The sequence below is a fragment of the Antechinus flavipes genome, chromosome 4, assembly GCF_016432865.1.
Source record: "Antechinus flavipes isolate AdamAnt ecotype Samford, QLD, Australia chromosome 4, AdamAnt_v2, whole genome shotgun sequence".
Taxonomy (NCBI): Eukaryota; Metazoa; Chordata; class Mammalia; order Dasyuromorphia; family Dasyuridae; genus Antechinus; species Antechinus flavipes.
Window position 1 is genome coordinate 324288999 of NC_067401.1, and position 16555 is coordinate 324305553.

At 36.4% G+C, this 16555-nt stretch overlaps 1 protein-coding gene across 1 annotated transcript in view; it reads left to right on the plus strand.

Annotated features, from left to right (window-relative positions):
• The first annotated feature begins 206 nt into the window (after positions 1–206).
• HECA (hdc homolog, cell cycle regulator) overlaps positions 207–16555 on the plus strand; it is a 50831-nt gene continuing 34482 nt past the window's right edge. Inside the window, exon 1 of the mRNA XM_051997857.1 lies at positions 207–588. Coding sequence (XP_051853817.1) covers positions 294–588 — 295 coding nt within the window. The 5' untranslated portion in view covers positions 207–293. The remainder of the gene's footprint in view (positions 589–16555) is intronic.

The following is a 16555-nucleotide window of genomic DNA, read 5'->3' on the forward strand; positions in this document are numbered from 1 at the left end:
CCGGCTCCCAAGTGTCTCCCTCACGCCCCAGAAGCAGGCGGTGGCCGCGGCTGCCGCTGGCCCTGCGAGTGCGCCGCCAAGCCCCAGGAAGCTGGGCGGGCGGGGAGCCTGACGAGGGATGGAGTGGGAGATGCATGAATAGACCGGACCCTAGCCCGCGCCTTTCATTCTCCGCTCCGCTGCTGAAGGGGCGGGTGGCCGCGGCAGCCGCCGGGCGTGGGGCGGGGGCCATGAACAGCCACCCCCGGGGGAGCCGCCTTCGCTGAAGCCCGGCAGCCCCGGATCCTCGCGAGATGCCCAACCCCAAAAGCAGTAAAGGCGGCCGCAAGAACAAACGCGCCAACAGCAGCGGGGACGAGCAGGAAAATGGAGCAGGGGCCCTGGCGGCGGCGGCGGCCGCGGCTGGCGCGGCGGGCGGAGGAGCCCTGGCCACGGCGGCGGGCTCGGGAGCGGCTGCGGGCGCGGGAGCGGCAGGAGCCGGAGCGGGAGCGGCTGGAGCTGGAGGAGCGGCGCCCGGCGCGGGCTCGGCAGCGGGAGCGGGAGCGGCGGCTGCGGCGGCCGCGGCCGCTTCGAATGACGCTAAAAGCGGTAAGCCGACCGGGGCTCACCTGGGAGGGGGCCCCGGCTGCAACTTCATTCGGGCTGGCGCCTGGGGCTCGAGGACAATGCGAGAGTCGGGAAGTACCCCCAGCCCCGACCGGTGACAGCGCCCTGCGGCCCGGGCCCCGTAGCTCTGCTGCGGCGGGCACGGGCCGCTGCGGGTCCGTCCCTCGCGACCCCCGCCCTTCCTTCCCTGCTTTGTAAGGGCGACCGAAGGAAGGAAGGGGCTGCGAAGTTAAGGAGAATGAGCCAATGGAAAACTTGGGCATCACCACTTCCCCCCACCTCTTTTAAATAAAAGGAGGGAGAAGGGGGAACATCAGCTCCTGCAATTCGGGGTTTGCTGTCCTCATGGTTGCAGGTGACAGGGCTCCCTAGAGAAATTCACACTAGGGTGAGACAGGCTGTTTAATTTGTTAGAGGAAGAGACTCTCAACTTGACTTCCGTTCTTAATAGGAGTGAAAACTATTTGTAATTCTGCTCTACGGATTTCCTTTTTTTTTTTTTTTTTTTTTTTTTTTTTTTTTTGGTTGGGAGGAATCCCGGGTTTTCAGTGGATCCTAAATTACAATACATTTTCGGAGAAAGGTGTTTGGGTGGTTAGCAGCTCTTGAGGCATAGAAAAGTTTCAAAGTAGTACGTTGTGTTGCTTTGATCTAGTGCAACCTATTCTTGAAATGGGTGTGTGTGTGTGTGTGTGTGTGAGAGAGAGAGAGAGAGAGAGAGAATGAGATAATGAGAGAATGAGAGAGAGAGATGCTTTTGGAGAATGTTTCTGTGGTCGTTTTCAACTTTTGGAAGCGTTTCTTAGATATATGTCCATATCTAGGTGATGCACCTGCACTTTAAAAGATTGAAGTTAGTGCAGGTTAATAAAAATAAAACTGCAAGCTTCATTTCTTATGCCTCTGTGATTTTGAATTGATCTTTTACACATGATTTTGAATAATTGAATAACTGAATAATTAGAGCGATTTCCCCCTCCCCCCCTTTTTTTTTTTTAAAAAAAAAAGGATGCTTAATTTTGATAGACTTGGATACTTAATTTTATTTTAAACTTACTGGATCAGTTGAACTTAGGTTTTTGTTTTCCTCCCCCTTTGACATTCTTCTACAGTTTTGGGTTATAATAAAAGATTGCACTTGAGAAACCCAAGTACAGTCTATGTGAATGCCCCTGGTGGAATGCCAGTGAAAGATTGAGATTTGCAGGCAGAAATGCATTAAATAGACAGTTTATTAATTCCTAATGGACTTTTCAGATTGTTTCTGATTTCCAAAAGGAACCTGAGACATTCCATAATTAGTTAGATCCATGGTGCTTTTTGTTGGTATTTGTTGCTTATAGAGGTCCAAGGGATCTGCAGTGGAAATATGGCTCCTCCTTGAATTCAGCGTGAAAAGTTAAGTGTATGTTTGTAATTATATCTATATTTGTATATTTTTATATAGCTATATACACATCAGTTTCACTTAGTAACTGCTTATAGTTTTTCCTTAATAAATGTTTAGGCTTTTAGAATTCCATTTATCTGTTCCTACCACCTCTTGAGGAGGGAGGGTGGAAGTAATAATGAGTTCTGTTTTTTAACCTGCTCCACTAACTTGAACTTGATATGTCCTAAATATACCCTGTTCAAATTGAAAGTATCCCCCTGTCCTTATATGAGTATTTTGGTGAACAAATTTTGTGTTCCCTCCTACCCATGTCTTTGATTACCTTTTAGATTTCCATTCTGCTTCCTTTTAATCTTTGCCCCTTGCATGAGGATTCCTTAACTTTATTATAGTCTAATGTAATATTTTGGGGAGTGTTTACATGATATTGTGGGGAAAATACTGTTTTTTGAGTAAGAAGAGCTGGATTTATAGTATGCTTTTTCCACTTAATCATCTTTGTAATCTTAGGTAAATTGCTTTACAAACTTTCTGGAACTCAGTTTCTTCATCTTTAAAATGAATGATTCTAAGGTTCTTTCTACTTTTAAGTTTATGATCCTGTGATCTTTCCTCTTCTCCATTTTTGGTTCTGGGAGGACATTCTCAGAGAACAATAGTAATAATAATGGTATCCTAGATGCATCTTCTTTCCCTCTGTACGCAGCTCATTGGATTGACACCCTGTGGACTCAGACAAGAGGCACATAGAATTAGGGGGCATAGATGAGTTGTGATCTGTATCTTTTGGGGAGATTATCCATGTGCTGAAGTCCGTTAAAGTATTGAAAAAAAGTTTGCTTTTCTGTCGGATATAGAAATCCTTTCACATAAACTCTATTTTATTTGATCTTCACAGTGATACTGCTAGGTTGATATGGACACATATCTATCCCAAAAAAGCTTGTTGTGAGAAAGGAACAAAATAAATCTCATGTTAAATGAGTAATTTTTGTCCCAGACTGTAATTTCTTTTTTTTTTTTCTTTCCCTCCCTCCCTCCCTCCCTCCTCCCTCCCTCCCTTCCTCCCTCCCTCCCTTCCTCCCTCCCTCCCTTCCTCCCTCCCTCCCTTCCTCCCTCCCTCCTTCCTTCCTTCCTTCCTTCTTCCCTTCTTCCCTTCTTCCCTTCCTTCCTTCCTTCCTTCCTTCCTTCCTTCCTTCCTTCCTTCCTTCCTTCTTCCTTCCTTCTTCCTTCTTCCTTCCTTCCTTCTTCCTTCCTTCCTTCCTCCCTCCCTCTCTCTCTCTCACACACACACACACACACACACACACACACACACACACACACACACCTGACATTTGCTTACAAGTTACAGTGTCTTAAGAACTGACAGACCAAGGGTTATTTCAAGTTCATTGTGCTGTCTATTCTATGATACCTTTAAGTAATGATCATTCCCCTTTCTGTTTCACTTAGCCTAAAGATTTTCATTTATACCTCCATTCTTTTTGTTAGTGACTGTCTTGTATTTATTTTATTATATTTTGTATTTTTTTCTTTCCTGGAATAGATTTCTTAGCTCTTCCTATCTTCTGTCCCCTTTAGTTTGGCACTTTTCTACATTGTAAAGTTTAGTATCATCTGAAAATGTAGAACTTTTTGTACACTTTTCAGGTAATTAACAAAATATATTTAATAAGACCCATCCTAGCACTAACTCCTAAAGAAAGGCCTTCTCACTTCACATCCAGAATCTCTTTTTATTCTTTCTTTTCTCAGTTCCTTGTCCGAGAAAACAGAGCCCTGTCATACTTCTAATTCTGTGTGATTGATTTAGTTTTTTGTTAGTCTTTGGTGTTCAACTTTTTATCAGGCTTTTTAAAAGTTTAAGGGACTTAGAGAAATATTTTTTCTTGTTTAAATGCCTATTTTTATAAGAACTCCAATAAATTAGTCAATTTATTTTCAGTATATTTTGGTCTCTATGTGGAAACTCAAGGCCATTTCCTCCCCCCACCCTCCAACCCCCCTTTTTTTCTTTCTGTAATACAGAGTGTGGACTGAGCAGATAGTCTAGGAGTCAGGACTGTATGGGAGATGTCATTTCTTGTGGCGCTGGAAATCTTTTGGAAGTTCTACACGTGTTAAAATAATCTGGAAATGTAATTATTCTCTGAAGGAATGAGTTGAAAGATGGATAGAGGATACTTTAGGATATGTTACTGGTTTGGGTCTTATTGAATAGTAGGAAAATTTAAAAAAAGAATGACAAAGCAAAATTATTAAAGGATTCATGGTGGGAGATAGTCAGAATTGTATGAGGTCAGATCCTTATCTCTAGTATGGGAGTAAAATTGGCACAGATCTGAGAAGGCACTGGTTCAAACTAATTGCATGTGGGCCAAGTCTATCCATTGTCAGATTTTTTTTTTTTTTTTTTTTTTTGTATTCTGAATAAGGAGATTACCATTTAGGGGGAGGAGGAGGGTAGTGTTGGAAGAGTTATGCTGTAAATTTATACTGAAAAGAAAAGGCAACAAAAAGGATCTGTGAAATATTTTTTAAAACAGTATTTTTTGAGTGTGTTCATATATTTGAGAAAAGGTAGATTTAGCCATTCTCTTTTATCATTGTTGGTAAAGAAACAACCTCAGAGAATTGTGATTTTGTTGAAGATCATATAGCTGCTAAGCTATAGTAGTCAGGACCCCTTGAGCTTCCTATATTTAAAAAATCAAAAATTTAAATTGATGCCCTTTTTTTTTTTACATTGTTCTCACTTTCCATTTACTTTTCTTATTCCTTTTCCTCTTTCTTCTTTTCTCCTTAGACCATCAATTTTAGGTGCAACATACTCTTAAGCAACTTCACTTAACCTAAAGCAGTTGTGTGTTTTAGTTCTTAGTTCTTTTATTTCTTATCCAAGTGAATATCAACTGGTTCTCATAACAGGTGGAGAAAACACTAGTCACTGTGTTGTGATTGTAGTAAGTACAGCTGGAATAGAGAGATAGGAATTTGTATATAGATCTTGGATAACTTGGGTATTAATTTTGTAATACCTTTTTACTTTCTGAGAAGAGATTGAATATGAGATGTTTCTTTTTACTTATAGAAAACTGGATAGTTGAGACTTTTTGTAGGAATTTATGGGAAAATATAAAAAGCTTCATTTTGTAGCATTATGACAACAGATAAATACTTTTTTCACATTTTTTGGGAGGGGGGTAGAGAGGAGATACATTTATTATACTGTGTATCATAAGCTATAGTTTTCATAACATTTGCCCCTTTGCACTCTTTTTAGCATCTATGAAATTCTGAGGACTACATCTTATCTCTTACGCTATATAAATTGGTAAAGTTTTGATTCCCAGTATATTATATAATCTCTGTACTGTATTGATGCAATAGTCCCCAGCTTTTGTTTTTCTTAATTCCTGTTACCATCACTGGCTAGATGATTGTTATTTATTCATTCACCATATTAATTAAAAGATTGGGTGTTAACTAGTATGAGGCACTGTGTGATATACAAATTTTTAGCAGATATTGTCCCTTGCCTTTTAGGAGTTTGTGATTGAGTAGGGGATATAAGACATATACAAAAATATAGCATTTTACAAGAGAATTCAGGATAAATATAATAGGAGGTATTTGAACTACATGCTGTAAATTACAGAGGAAAGGGGGAGTTATTTGTAGCTGAGGTAATATGATAAGGTGTCATAGAGGAGTTAGCTTTTGAGCTGGGCTTTGAAAGTTTAATAGACAAAGATATAATGTGAAGGCATTATGGGCACAGAGAATGCCATGAAGAAAAGTGTGGAAGTGGAAAGTAGAGTTCAGGTAGAGGAAAATGTAGTTCAGATTGTCTGGAATATAATGTTTGTGTTAGATTTAGGGCTTATTTTATAGATAGTGGGGAGCCAGTGAATATTTTTGAGAAGAGTCAGGGCACAAAGTGATATTTTAAAAAGATTAATCTGCTGGCTTTGTGTAAGAAGCAGAGAGATCAATTAAGATTATGTTACAGTAGTTTAGACATGGGGTAAAAATTACATCCTAAACTAGGGTGGTGGTGGCTGTGGGGAAGGGAAAGGAAGAAACAGATCACTCCAAGCTGATATGCAACCTGTCTTCATTATTACAACATCCTCTAGATTCCCTCATGTGAGTAGCTCTTCTTGAGGCAGCTGGATAGAGTAAGTAAAATGGACCTTGGCTTTACTGATGGAGTCAATTCAAATCCCATCTTGCCTCTCTGGGCCTAAATTCTCACTTGTATTATAAGGAGGTTGGCCTCCCAGATCCCCTTTTTATTCTTAATATGTTATTTTATCCTATGCTTTGTGACTTCTGAAGACAATGGTGGGAGAACTGGAAAGTCCCCAATCTTATTTCATGGGTACAAGGGAAAATTGGGTGTTTAAATGGAATGTAAGCTTTTTTGGGTAATCAACATGCATTTATCTAAATGCTGTGTTCGGTTCTGAGAATACAAAGACAAAAAAATGAAGCCGTTCTTGCCCTCACAACTCTGTATATTATCAGGGGAAGCATTGTGTATATGAATAAGCATATTTCCAGAATAAGCATATACAAAATGTTTTAAAGGTGAAATTTTTTTTGGGAGAAGGTACTGATAGTTGGAGGGATCACAAAAGACTTCAAAGAGAAGATAGAACTTAAGATGAGCTTTTAAGGAGACTCGTGTGGGTCAAGATAATAATAGCAATAGCTAACATTGATATAGTGTCTGCCATGTGCCCGGCAGCTGTTAAGCACTTATATTATCTAATTTGATCCTTACAACTGCTTTTTGAGGTATGGGGAGACTGAAGCATAGAGAGTTTAAGTGATTTGCCCAGATTCACATAGCCATAAGTTTATGAGTCTAGATTTAAATTCGAGTGTCCCCCTCTCCAGGCCGAGAACTCAGCCACTTCCCTACCTAGCTGCTGCTTTTTTCTTATTTTTGTCTTTGCATCCTCAGGGTGGAGAGGATGTGTCCCTAGCATTTGATATTGAATTCTGAACACATAGAAATTACATTAGAAATATATGCATGGTAGTTTTGGTTCAGTGAAATATATGCTCTTATGCAGAGGTCCTGAAAGTATGGTCTATGGACCAGTCCTTCAAGATCCTTTTAAGGGGGTCCAAAAAGCCAAAACTATTTTTATAATAATATTCAGATGTTATGTGTCTACTAAAATACACCTCTCTTTCCCAATTACATATTGGTATGAAGCTAGATCTTAATATATTTCAATTGAAACAACATATTGCAATAGATTATGAATGCAGAAGAGGTATGCAAATTTAGCTGTGTTCTGTTAAGCCAGACATTAAAGACAGTTGCAAAAATAAGTAAAACAGTGCCATCCTTCTCAACAATATTTTTATTTTAGAAATATGTAATGTATTATTATTTTTAAATGACTCAAATATTTTAAAAATTATCAGTTTAAATTTCTAACGTGGTGAATATTGATAGATAAACCCACAATCATTTTAAAACACTTTTTAAAAGTGTAAAGGGGATCCTAAGATCAAAAAGTTTGGTGGAAGATGGAGTGGAAAGAAAATAAAGAAGACCAGAATTCTCTGGAGTTCTAATTCTAGCTACTGAATCATGGGCAACTCTTGAGTCTCAGAGGGTTCCTCTGTAAAACTGGATAAATATAATAAACTACTACTTCACTTCACAGTATGTTGTGAAGACTGTGCTTTGTATTTCTTACATTGTTGAAGAAATGTGAACTACTATCTCATCACCTCGTTGAGAGGAAAATACTTTTTCCACCTTAAAGTGCGACATAAAATGAGTTGTCCCTCTTGTTAATGTTCAGCTACATTGGGCTTCCTTTTGAAAGTAAAGAAATATAAATCTTAAACTAAATGGTTTGGTAAACTTGAGAGCAAGAATTGTCTTTCTTTAACCATTCTAGCTCTACTACCTTGCAGCTGGCAGATGTATACTAAATGCTTATTATTGTTAATGAAAAAGACTTTTGTGGTCTAACCTTTGAATCTAGCTACCATTTACCCTTGTGGGAAGATGTGTTTTGAGTTCTAGATAGTCAGTGAACTTTGAGAATATGACCCAATTTTTTGTGTACTAGATCACCTTATATATTTTTGTCCTAAGTTTGTAATGCCTGTTGAACTGTAGATATTGGGTAATTTCTAACTTAAGTAATCGATTCAACTTGTCATTTCAGTTGTGTTCACCTCTTTCCCTCTCTCCTCCCCTCTTTGCATTGAAGAAAATATGAGCATTCACTTGCCCTTCAATTCAACAGCAGTTGTTCTGAGTTATTAACTGGAGATGTTTTCTTTCCTTATCTAGAATGCAGCTCTGTCAGGTATTTTAAAAGACTTTGGACTTAAAGGACTTTATCTTCTAAAATCCTTTTTGTAATTGGGATTGGTAAAAGATGTTTTCACGTCATTTACTTTCTTTACATTTTATCTACTAAAGGGAATGATGAATTATTCTCAACCCTGGAAGTGGCTTCTTTCTTACTGCTTACTTCATATTGCTTATCACAAGGTCTGGGAATTTAACCATTTAAGCGAGTCCAATAAAATGTTTCCTTGAAAAGAGCTTTAGAAAGAAGTAGCAGCTAAATGTTTATAGAGAGTCCTTTGTAGGGGATTTAATTTGAGAATTACTAAGGGGATCTGAATCAAGATTTGGCCAGAATATTTCAACTCTTGTGTTTTGACTTCTTTAGATCACAAATATTAGATAGGAGAGACTTCCTTGGATTTCTCTTTAAAGTATCTGAAGGTATATCACTGATTGGAGATCTGCTGTGGGGCCTGAGTCTTCAGCAGTAAATTTGATGTGGACTTTTACATCTTCCTAGGCTGGCATTTCTCTACTCTGTTGCTGCCACCTCTCCAGTTCAGACTCTCATATCCTCACATCTGGACTGTAGAAATAGCCTGCCAATGGGTCTGTCTGCCTCAAATCACTCCCATCCATTCTTTATTTAGCTACTAAAAGTATTTTCTTACAGCACAGATTGGACCATGTCACCATCTTGTTTGGTTTACTACAATAAAATACAAAATATTCTGTTTGGCAGTCAAAATTCTTCATAATTTTGCCTCTTCCTACAATTCTAGCCATATGCTTTTTGACCCAATACATTGGCCTTTGGCTGTTCCATTAAAAAGACACACCGTTTCTTCTTAATTGTAGACAATTTCTCTGGCTCTCCCTCAAGCCTGGAAAGCTCTTCTTCCTCAGTTTCTGCATCTTGACTTCTCATTAGACAACCCATTAGCTTGTGAGCTCCTTGGAACAGAGGCTGCCTTTCACTTTTCGTCATATTTCCCATGCTTAGCACAGTTTCTTACATATAGTTGGTACTTTATAAATATTTGTTGACTGACTGGCTTCAGTACTCGGGATTAAGAATTTCATAACACTTGTTGCTGTATGCAGAGTCCTTAGTAATTATGGGCATCTCTCTGCTTCCTGAACCATGGGGGGTTAGCTAATTAAGATTCTTTTTGGACAATTAAATACCAGAGCAAGCCTTTGGAGCTGAGTAGAAAACCTTCCTCAATGAAGAGAGAGAGGAGGGCATCCTTTTGTTTTTCATGCATCAGTAGAAAGTGGCTAATTCCTGTTTTTGACAGTGGGCTAATTATCTTGTTATATCATTTTATTTTTTGGTCATGATTTAAATACATTTTAAAACAACAGACTCTTGCTGGAGAACCTTTTATTTCAAAAATGAAGAATTTTCTGTCTTTTATATCTCTAATTCTCATTAGCTGGTGAAACAATAACTCTGACACAGGATGTTTTAGTTTGATTGAATTAGAATGTTTACTTTGTCTTTTTAAAAAAAACACTACATGGCCATCAAAAAGTGGGTGATTTTAGACAATTTAAAAACTATATTTTTTATTTTTTAAGTAGAAGTTGAATCCAGAATATTTCATTTAAAAATAAGCACAATTTTAAAGGCATAATCAAGGGAAAGATGTTTAGGGGAAGTTTAAACCAATAGGAAGAGTTAAGAGGAAGTATGTTAAATATTAGTCATCTTATTAATTAAATTGTAGTAGCAACAAGTTTAGTTGAATTTTCTTAGACATTTAAAACACAGCTTATGTCACATGAACTCCAGTATACCAATATCAACTTATATTCCCTAAAAATAACTATATACTTGTGGCAAAAGCCTAATAGAAAATAATGTTTTCTTGTGATTCTGTTACTAATCTTATACTGGAAATTATAAAAATATTTTATTGTATTTTTATATTGGTGCAAATAGATGATGCTTTTAGTTTCAGATTTTTTTTTTTTAAGTTCAGACTTTGAATGTTTATATATATTTAGGTAACCTATCTAATGGGAACCCAAATTACTCATATCAAGTACAGAGATAATTGACAGTTTTTAAGTGCATCTGTTTTCCTCAGAGGAAGGCATAAGGATCAGGTTAGCATTATACCATCTCTCTTCAGGTCATAGTAGCTTATGGCCAAAGGAATTATTTTGGCATTCCAGTTCTGAAGCTCATATGTTCTAAGTTTCTAAATGAGCATATATAAGTGCAGTGACTATTGTATAAAATTATACTATGGCTAATTATTATAGTAATACTCTTCCTAACTAAAGCTTGGAATCAGGTGCTTTCAGCAATGTGGATTGGACCTGAGAACTCAAGTTAGAAATTTCCCACAGCACTCAAAGTAACTGTCACAAAGCTAGGAACTTTTCTTCCTGGACAAGTCCATAAGCCCTTACTCAGAACACTATTTACAATGTTTGTAGGTTACACAAACTATCAAATGGTGTTTCACTTCTACAGTAAATTTGAAGCAGAAAATTAGAAAAGGGGTAACAGTAAAGGTGGATTAGAGCTAATTTATGGAAACTCCATAAAAGGGAAGGGTGCCACTGACATTTGGATGGTAAGTAACAGCTGTAGTATCCCAGCTGAATAATTTTTTTGGGTGAGGTAAGGTGCAGCAAGCAAAATAGACAAATAATGAACCTCTGTGTCTGTACGATTTCAGAGAGACAGGCAAACTCACAGGTAGGAAAATAGTATGAGCAATAGAAAGTTGGCAATTACTTCAACTTTGCAAAAAAAAAAAAAAAAACTTACTCAACTCAGTAAGTTTTATTGTTCTGCTAAATTTCTATGTAATTTCTAAGTTTTCAGTTCAACACACCACTCCTTACCTTTCTCCTCTCTCCTTGCCATGTTGACAGATGAACCTCAACTTCTGCCACCCTCAGCTTCCTTGCACAGATCTAAATTGCCTTGTTACCTTCCTTACATTGTTCTCATCCCAAGGTAGTTTAGTTTCTTACTGTGAAACTTGTAGGTGCTGAAATTCAATATTTACCGAATCTCCTCTCCCCCAGGATCCTATCCATGAACTGGATCTAAAATGCCACAGTTTCCTTACTATAATAACAAGGTTAAATCCTAGACCATAAAGAAAGACCTCATGGTTCTCATTTTAGTTATTTAATTGAAATTAAATGTGCATACTAATAAGAGTGTGACACTAACAAAAGCCTCACTTTTTTTGCACCTTGTGCACCAGTATTGACCCAATTTCTTCTATCTTCCCAAGTAACTATGAGCCAGAAGAATTCCCTGAATTTAGTGCTTTGTTGATCATATTTTAACTTTGTTGCTCTTCTGGGCACAAGTGGGCTTTTGACAAATCTGAGTGTGATTACTGTGCTTTCTTTCCAACTTGAGATGAATAATCAACAAGGATGTTTCCTCTTGAAAAAAGAAACTTTTGCTTCCAGAGCTCACAGTGGAGACTTCAAATATGGGGATTGCTTGGCTATTATGCTAACATAGATCCTCCCCCAAGATGATTTAAATGGCTAATAAGATTTGTTTTTTAATACTTGGGAGTAACACACAGTTACTGTGTCTTAGTGTTAGTCTTTGGATTCACATGTAGATCCTTAAATGAACTCCTCAATTGTGTAAACTCTTTACTTTCTTGAACCATTGAGTGATAGAATGTTAGAACTGAAAGGGGAATTTAGAGATTATTCCAGTTGAGGCTCAGAGAGCAAAAGTGATTTAATTTGCTCATAGTTAACAGAAATCTGTATTAAGTAGCAAAAGTGGATTCTATTTAATCCAATCCATTGCTCCTTCTGTTAGCTTTCTTGTTCAACCCTAAGAAAGTACTTTCCAAAGGTATTGATTTTCCTAGATTACTACAAATAACTTTTTTTTTTTTGGCTAATTGATCTTTTTGTTTTGTTTTGTTTTGTTTTTTTTAAAGGCGTACACCTATCATATTAGTATATACCTCATTAATTCCTCATTATTCCTATGTCATTTTATTCACTGCTATATATTTTCTTTATTTCTATATATTTTCTATAATTATACGATTTATTTTTTTCTGCTGCCACATGAAGTAAGACTTCTAGGATTGTAATGTTATATGGTTAGTTTAATATGGGCATTAAAGCTTAAAAGGGAACCTTAGGGATCTTTCAAGGCCAAACATAATTTGTTGTTGTTGTTGTTAGTATTTACAATTTTAAAAAGAAAAGAGGATGCTTAATTTTGATTTGTTCAGTCATCTTTTCTTGCTATCTGAATTAGGATTTTTACTAAGACCTATCTGAATTTGCCTCTTCTGAATTTATCTCTTCCTTCTGCAGAAATTTTTTTTTTTTTTTAAATCAGTTACCAAGGCACTTGTGAGTCATTTCCCCCAAACCATTTCCTAATTCCATGGTGGAGTTAAACTCAGGGCTGGGGCCAGAATTAAGCAATCCTAAAGTATAGGTTTGCTTCTGAAGTGACACAAGGTATATGTCAGATTAATAAGAAAGCCTTGAGAGGAACTAGACAAGCTTGTGTTGTAGATGAAGAGTGAATTTTTCTTTCATTTGTGTTAATATATCAAGCTCGTGAAATACATTTAAAAAGGCAAACTGGATTGATCAGTTTATCAATAAGCATTTATTAAGCTACATGCCAGGCACAATGACAAATGCTGGGATCTCTTGTTGTTTTCATAGTTTAATAGGAGCATAGAACCACAGACAAATGGATTCTTGTTTTTTTCTTTATTTTTTAAATTAGCAAACATAAATGCCGCATCCCATCTTTGATTGCTTGATTTGTCTTAACTAAAACAGTTCCATTTCTTTGGGACAATGTCATGAGTGTCCTAATAGTTCAATTTTACTGATTTCTTTGTCATACTTTTATTAATTTTAAAATTAAGGAAGAAACATTGTCTTATAATGGAGAAAGTACAGACCTCAGAGCCAAGATGACTCAAATTTAGATATTATTCCTGATAAGATGGTGAGTGTGACACTAAGTAAGACTCTGAATATCTTGATATTCTAGGCAACTCTATAAAGACCATAGGTTGTAGAGAAAGTATCTACTTACATTGCTCCTCATCAGGGAATTCCTTATATTAATGAAATAACAGATGTAGTACCTATTTCTATTAAATTAAGCTATAATACCAGCATGAATTCTATGAAAAAAATCTTATAAATTTTACTGAGTTGAATTAGTTAGACATGATGTCAGTTGGACATACTGATTCAGCATCTTGACTGAAAATTTTTCTTGAGGTTTAAATTAAAATTTTTTTTGAATTAAACCTTGAAACAGATACACTTAAAAATTTAACTATTTGGTTTAGTTTTTTTTTTTTTTTTTTTTTAATCTATCTTAGTGTCATAGTTTATTGGTGAGTTGAAGGAAGAATCTTGGGGGAGACTATTAGTTTGAAATTTTTTTATTTAAAGATTTTCAATAGATCTGTTTGGAAGTAAGATATTATATTGAAATAATGATTTATTATAGCAAAATTAATAATTATAATTGTTTTCTTGATGGCTTCTTAAACTGAATGCATTTTTGTTTCTTGTGGCTGCCTCATGGTTTAGCATTCCTAATGAACTGACTGATTCTTTCACCCACACATCAGTTTAGTCATACCTTTTCATTCTCCGTGGGTCTTGTCTATAAAATGCTACATAGCTCCCATAGATAATCTGTCAAATGTCCTGCATGCCGTCCTCTGATTCTTTTAATATTTCATTCTTCATACATGAGTGACTCATTTTCTTTTCCAATCATGTCCATCTTTGCTGTCTTTTACTATACTTGCATGCTATTAGTTGTTGGTAATATGCTGCTACAGACTTTGACCAATTATGCATCTTTCCATTACTGTCAGAGTCCTCTGTAATTCTGATTCTTCTGAGATCATTGTTTTCCGTAATTTATTAATTGCCACATGTTGCCCTGTAGATAATTTTTAAAAAAATAACTGACTTTTGCAGCAGGGAGCAGTTTGGCTATATTAGAAATGATGTGCAATTTCTCAGATGCTATCTGACCATTTCTCTTTAGAGAAAACAAATGAATTTTGACAGATATTTTCCATGAGACTACAACTTCATAGTATAGTGATTATAAGGTCCCATAATGTTTATTGTTTGACTGAGCTTGTGAGTTGGTAGACCAATTTAAATATAGCCAATTTAAGGTGGTGCTCTGATGAAGGCTCTACTATGCACATGTTAGGATTGTATAGGATTCTACTGTATGATAGCTGCAACCACAAAGATGATTGTTCAATAGTCTGCTGAGCATTGAAGCATAAAATTGGCAAATGTATATCTACCAATGAAGCATACTTTGCACAAAGTCCAGATGGGTGAGGCATTCCCTGTAGGTCAAGAGTTGTTAACATTTTTTTGTGCTGTAGATCTCTTTGGAAGTCTAGGAAACACTATACACTTATTCATAGAATAATCTTTTTAAATGCATAAAATAGAATGCTCAGATTTACAAAGGGATCAAATTATATTGAAACATAGTTATCAAAATGTAATGCAAGCAAGTAAAGAGACAAAAAATAAAAACCCAAGTTCATAAACCTCAGGTTAAGAGCTCCTACTATAGATAATGAGGTTTTCTAGGTGTTTTGATTACATAGAATCCTAACTCTCTATAGAGACTCCTTATCTGTCAGTTAGAGGCAATAACACTGAATTTGAAATAAGGGTCTGATTCAAATTAAAGCTCTGCTACTTACTATTTTGTGTGATCATGAGCAATACGTTTATTTTTGCTGGACTTCAATTTCCTCATCAGTAAAATGAGGTTGGATTTAGATGATCTCTTAAGGTCTCTTCTTGACTTGAATCTTAATCATCCTAATGAGATCTACAGTCACTTAACACATTGGCCTTAGTAATGCAATGGAGAAGAGTGAATGAAAAATGTATAAATGCAGTTTATAATTTTGGAATATCCATTCAGTACTTGTAACTTAAAATACTACTGTGTTTTAATAATACCACAGTATTCCCTATTAAAACTACTGTCTTTGGGATAAAAGAGGGCTCTGTATTAATATTTTGACATGACTAATTTAAAGTTTCAATGATTCCCATTACTTTGAACTTCCTATAGTAGGGAAGAGTTTTATTAAAGCTTCTAGCTTATGTTATGTGTATTATTTGGTAGCTAAGTTTATTGCTAGAATTTAGGCATGACTGTGGTTCTTGAATGTGTGGTTTAATTTTATTCTAAGTATATAAAATGTGCTGACACTCCCTCTCCTTTGGCAAGCCTTTATTTGTTGAAACAGATCTTGTAACTTGTCTGTTGGTTGCTGGTCTTGCTCTTAAAAACATTTTTGACCTGAAGCCCCCAAGGCTTTATCTGTCAGCTCCACACCCTAGGAGAAAAGCTATTTGGGTGGGATCTTTCTAAGGCTTTTTAAAAGGTTAATTGGGAGGGGAGAGTTGGAAAAGAAAAGGCGATGTTTCAAGGAACACTGTAGGACAATGGTTACATGCTACAAGACAATATCTGGTATTAGTTAGTTCGCAGAGGGTATAGCAAAGCAGGAAAACTAAGTTGAAAGTGATGGCCTAATTTGCTGCTATATTAAAATGTATTACTGTGAAAACAGTCTTGTTTTCAACAGCATTGATGTATTGACATGAAAGTGGTGCACGTGGGAAAGGAATATTGTGTATATGTATTCGGCGCTTTTATAAGATATGTATCATCACAAAATAGTCTTCACATATAATAACATTCCCCATGTGTTCTTCTATTTGGCAAGTTTATGCTCCCCCTAGATGAATTAAACACATGGGAAATTGGAGCTCTTAATGTGAAACAATGAGAAGCCTCAAGTTCTAAATGCCTTTGCACTATCTTCTCTGTTGCTAAATTGCTTATTTTTTCAATATTATTGAAATAGCTAGTATTCCTCCACTTAAATCTTCATTGCCAATGAGAATTTCTTCATTTTAACTAAATGGCAAAAATTAGGTCCTCACAAATGATGCTTAATTTTTTTTTTTTTTTTTTTGTATAAAGGTACATTTAGACTGCTTGGTATAAAGAACTAAAGCTTTGAAGTCAGTGAACTAATTTTTAGTTAAATGATTACTTAGTAAAATCAGTTGGTTATAAATTGGTCAAGTCCACAAATTGGATGAATTTCCCTGTAGTATCTAAGTCATGGAAAACTGGAGTCCCATATACTAAGAAG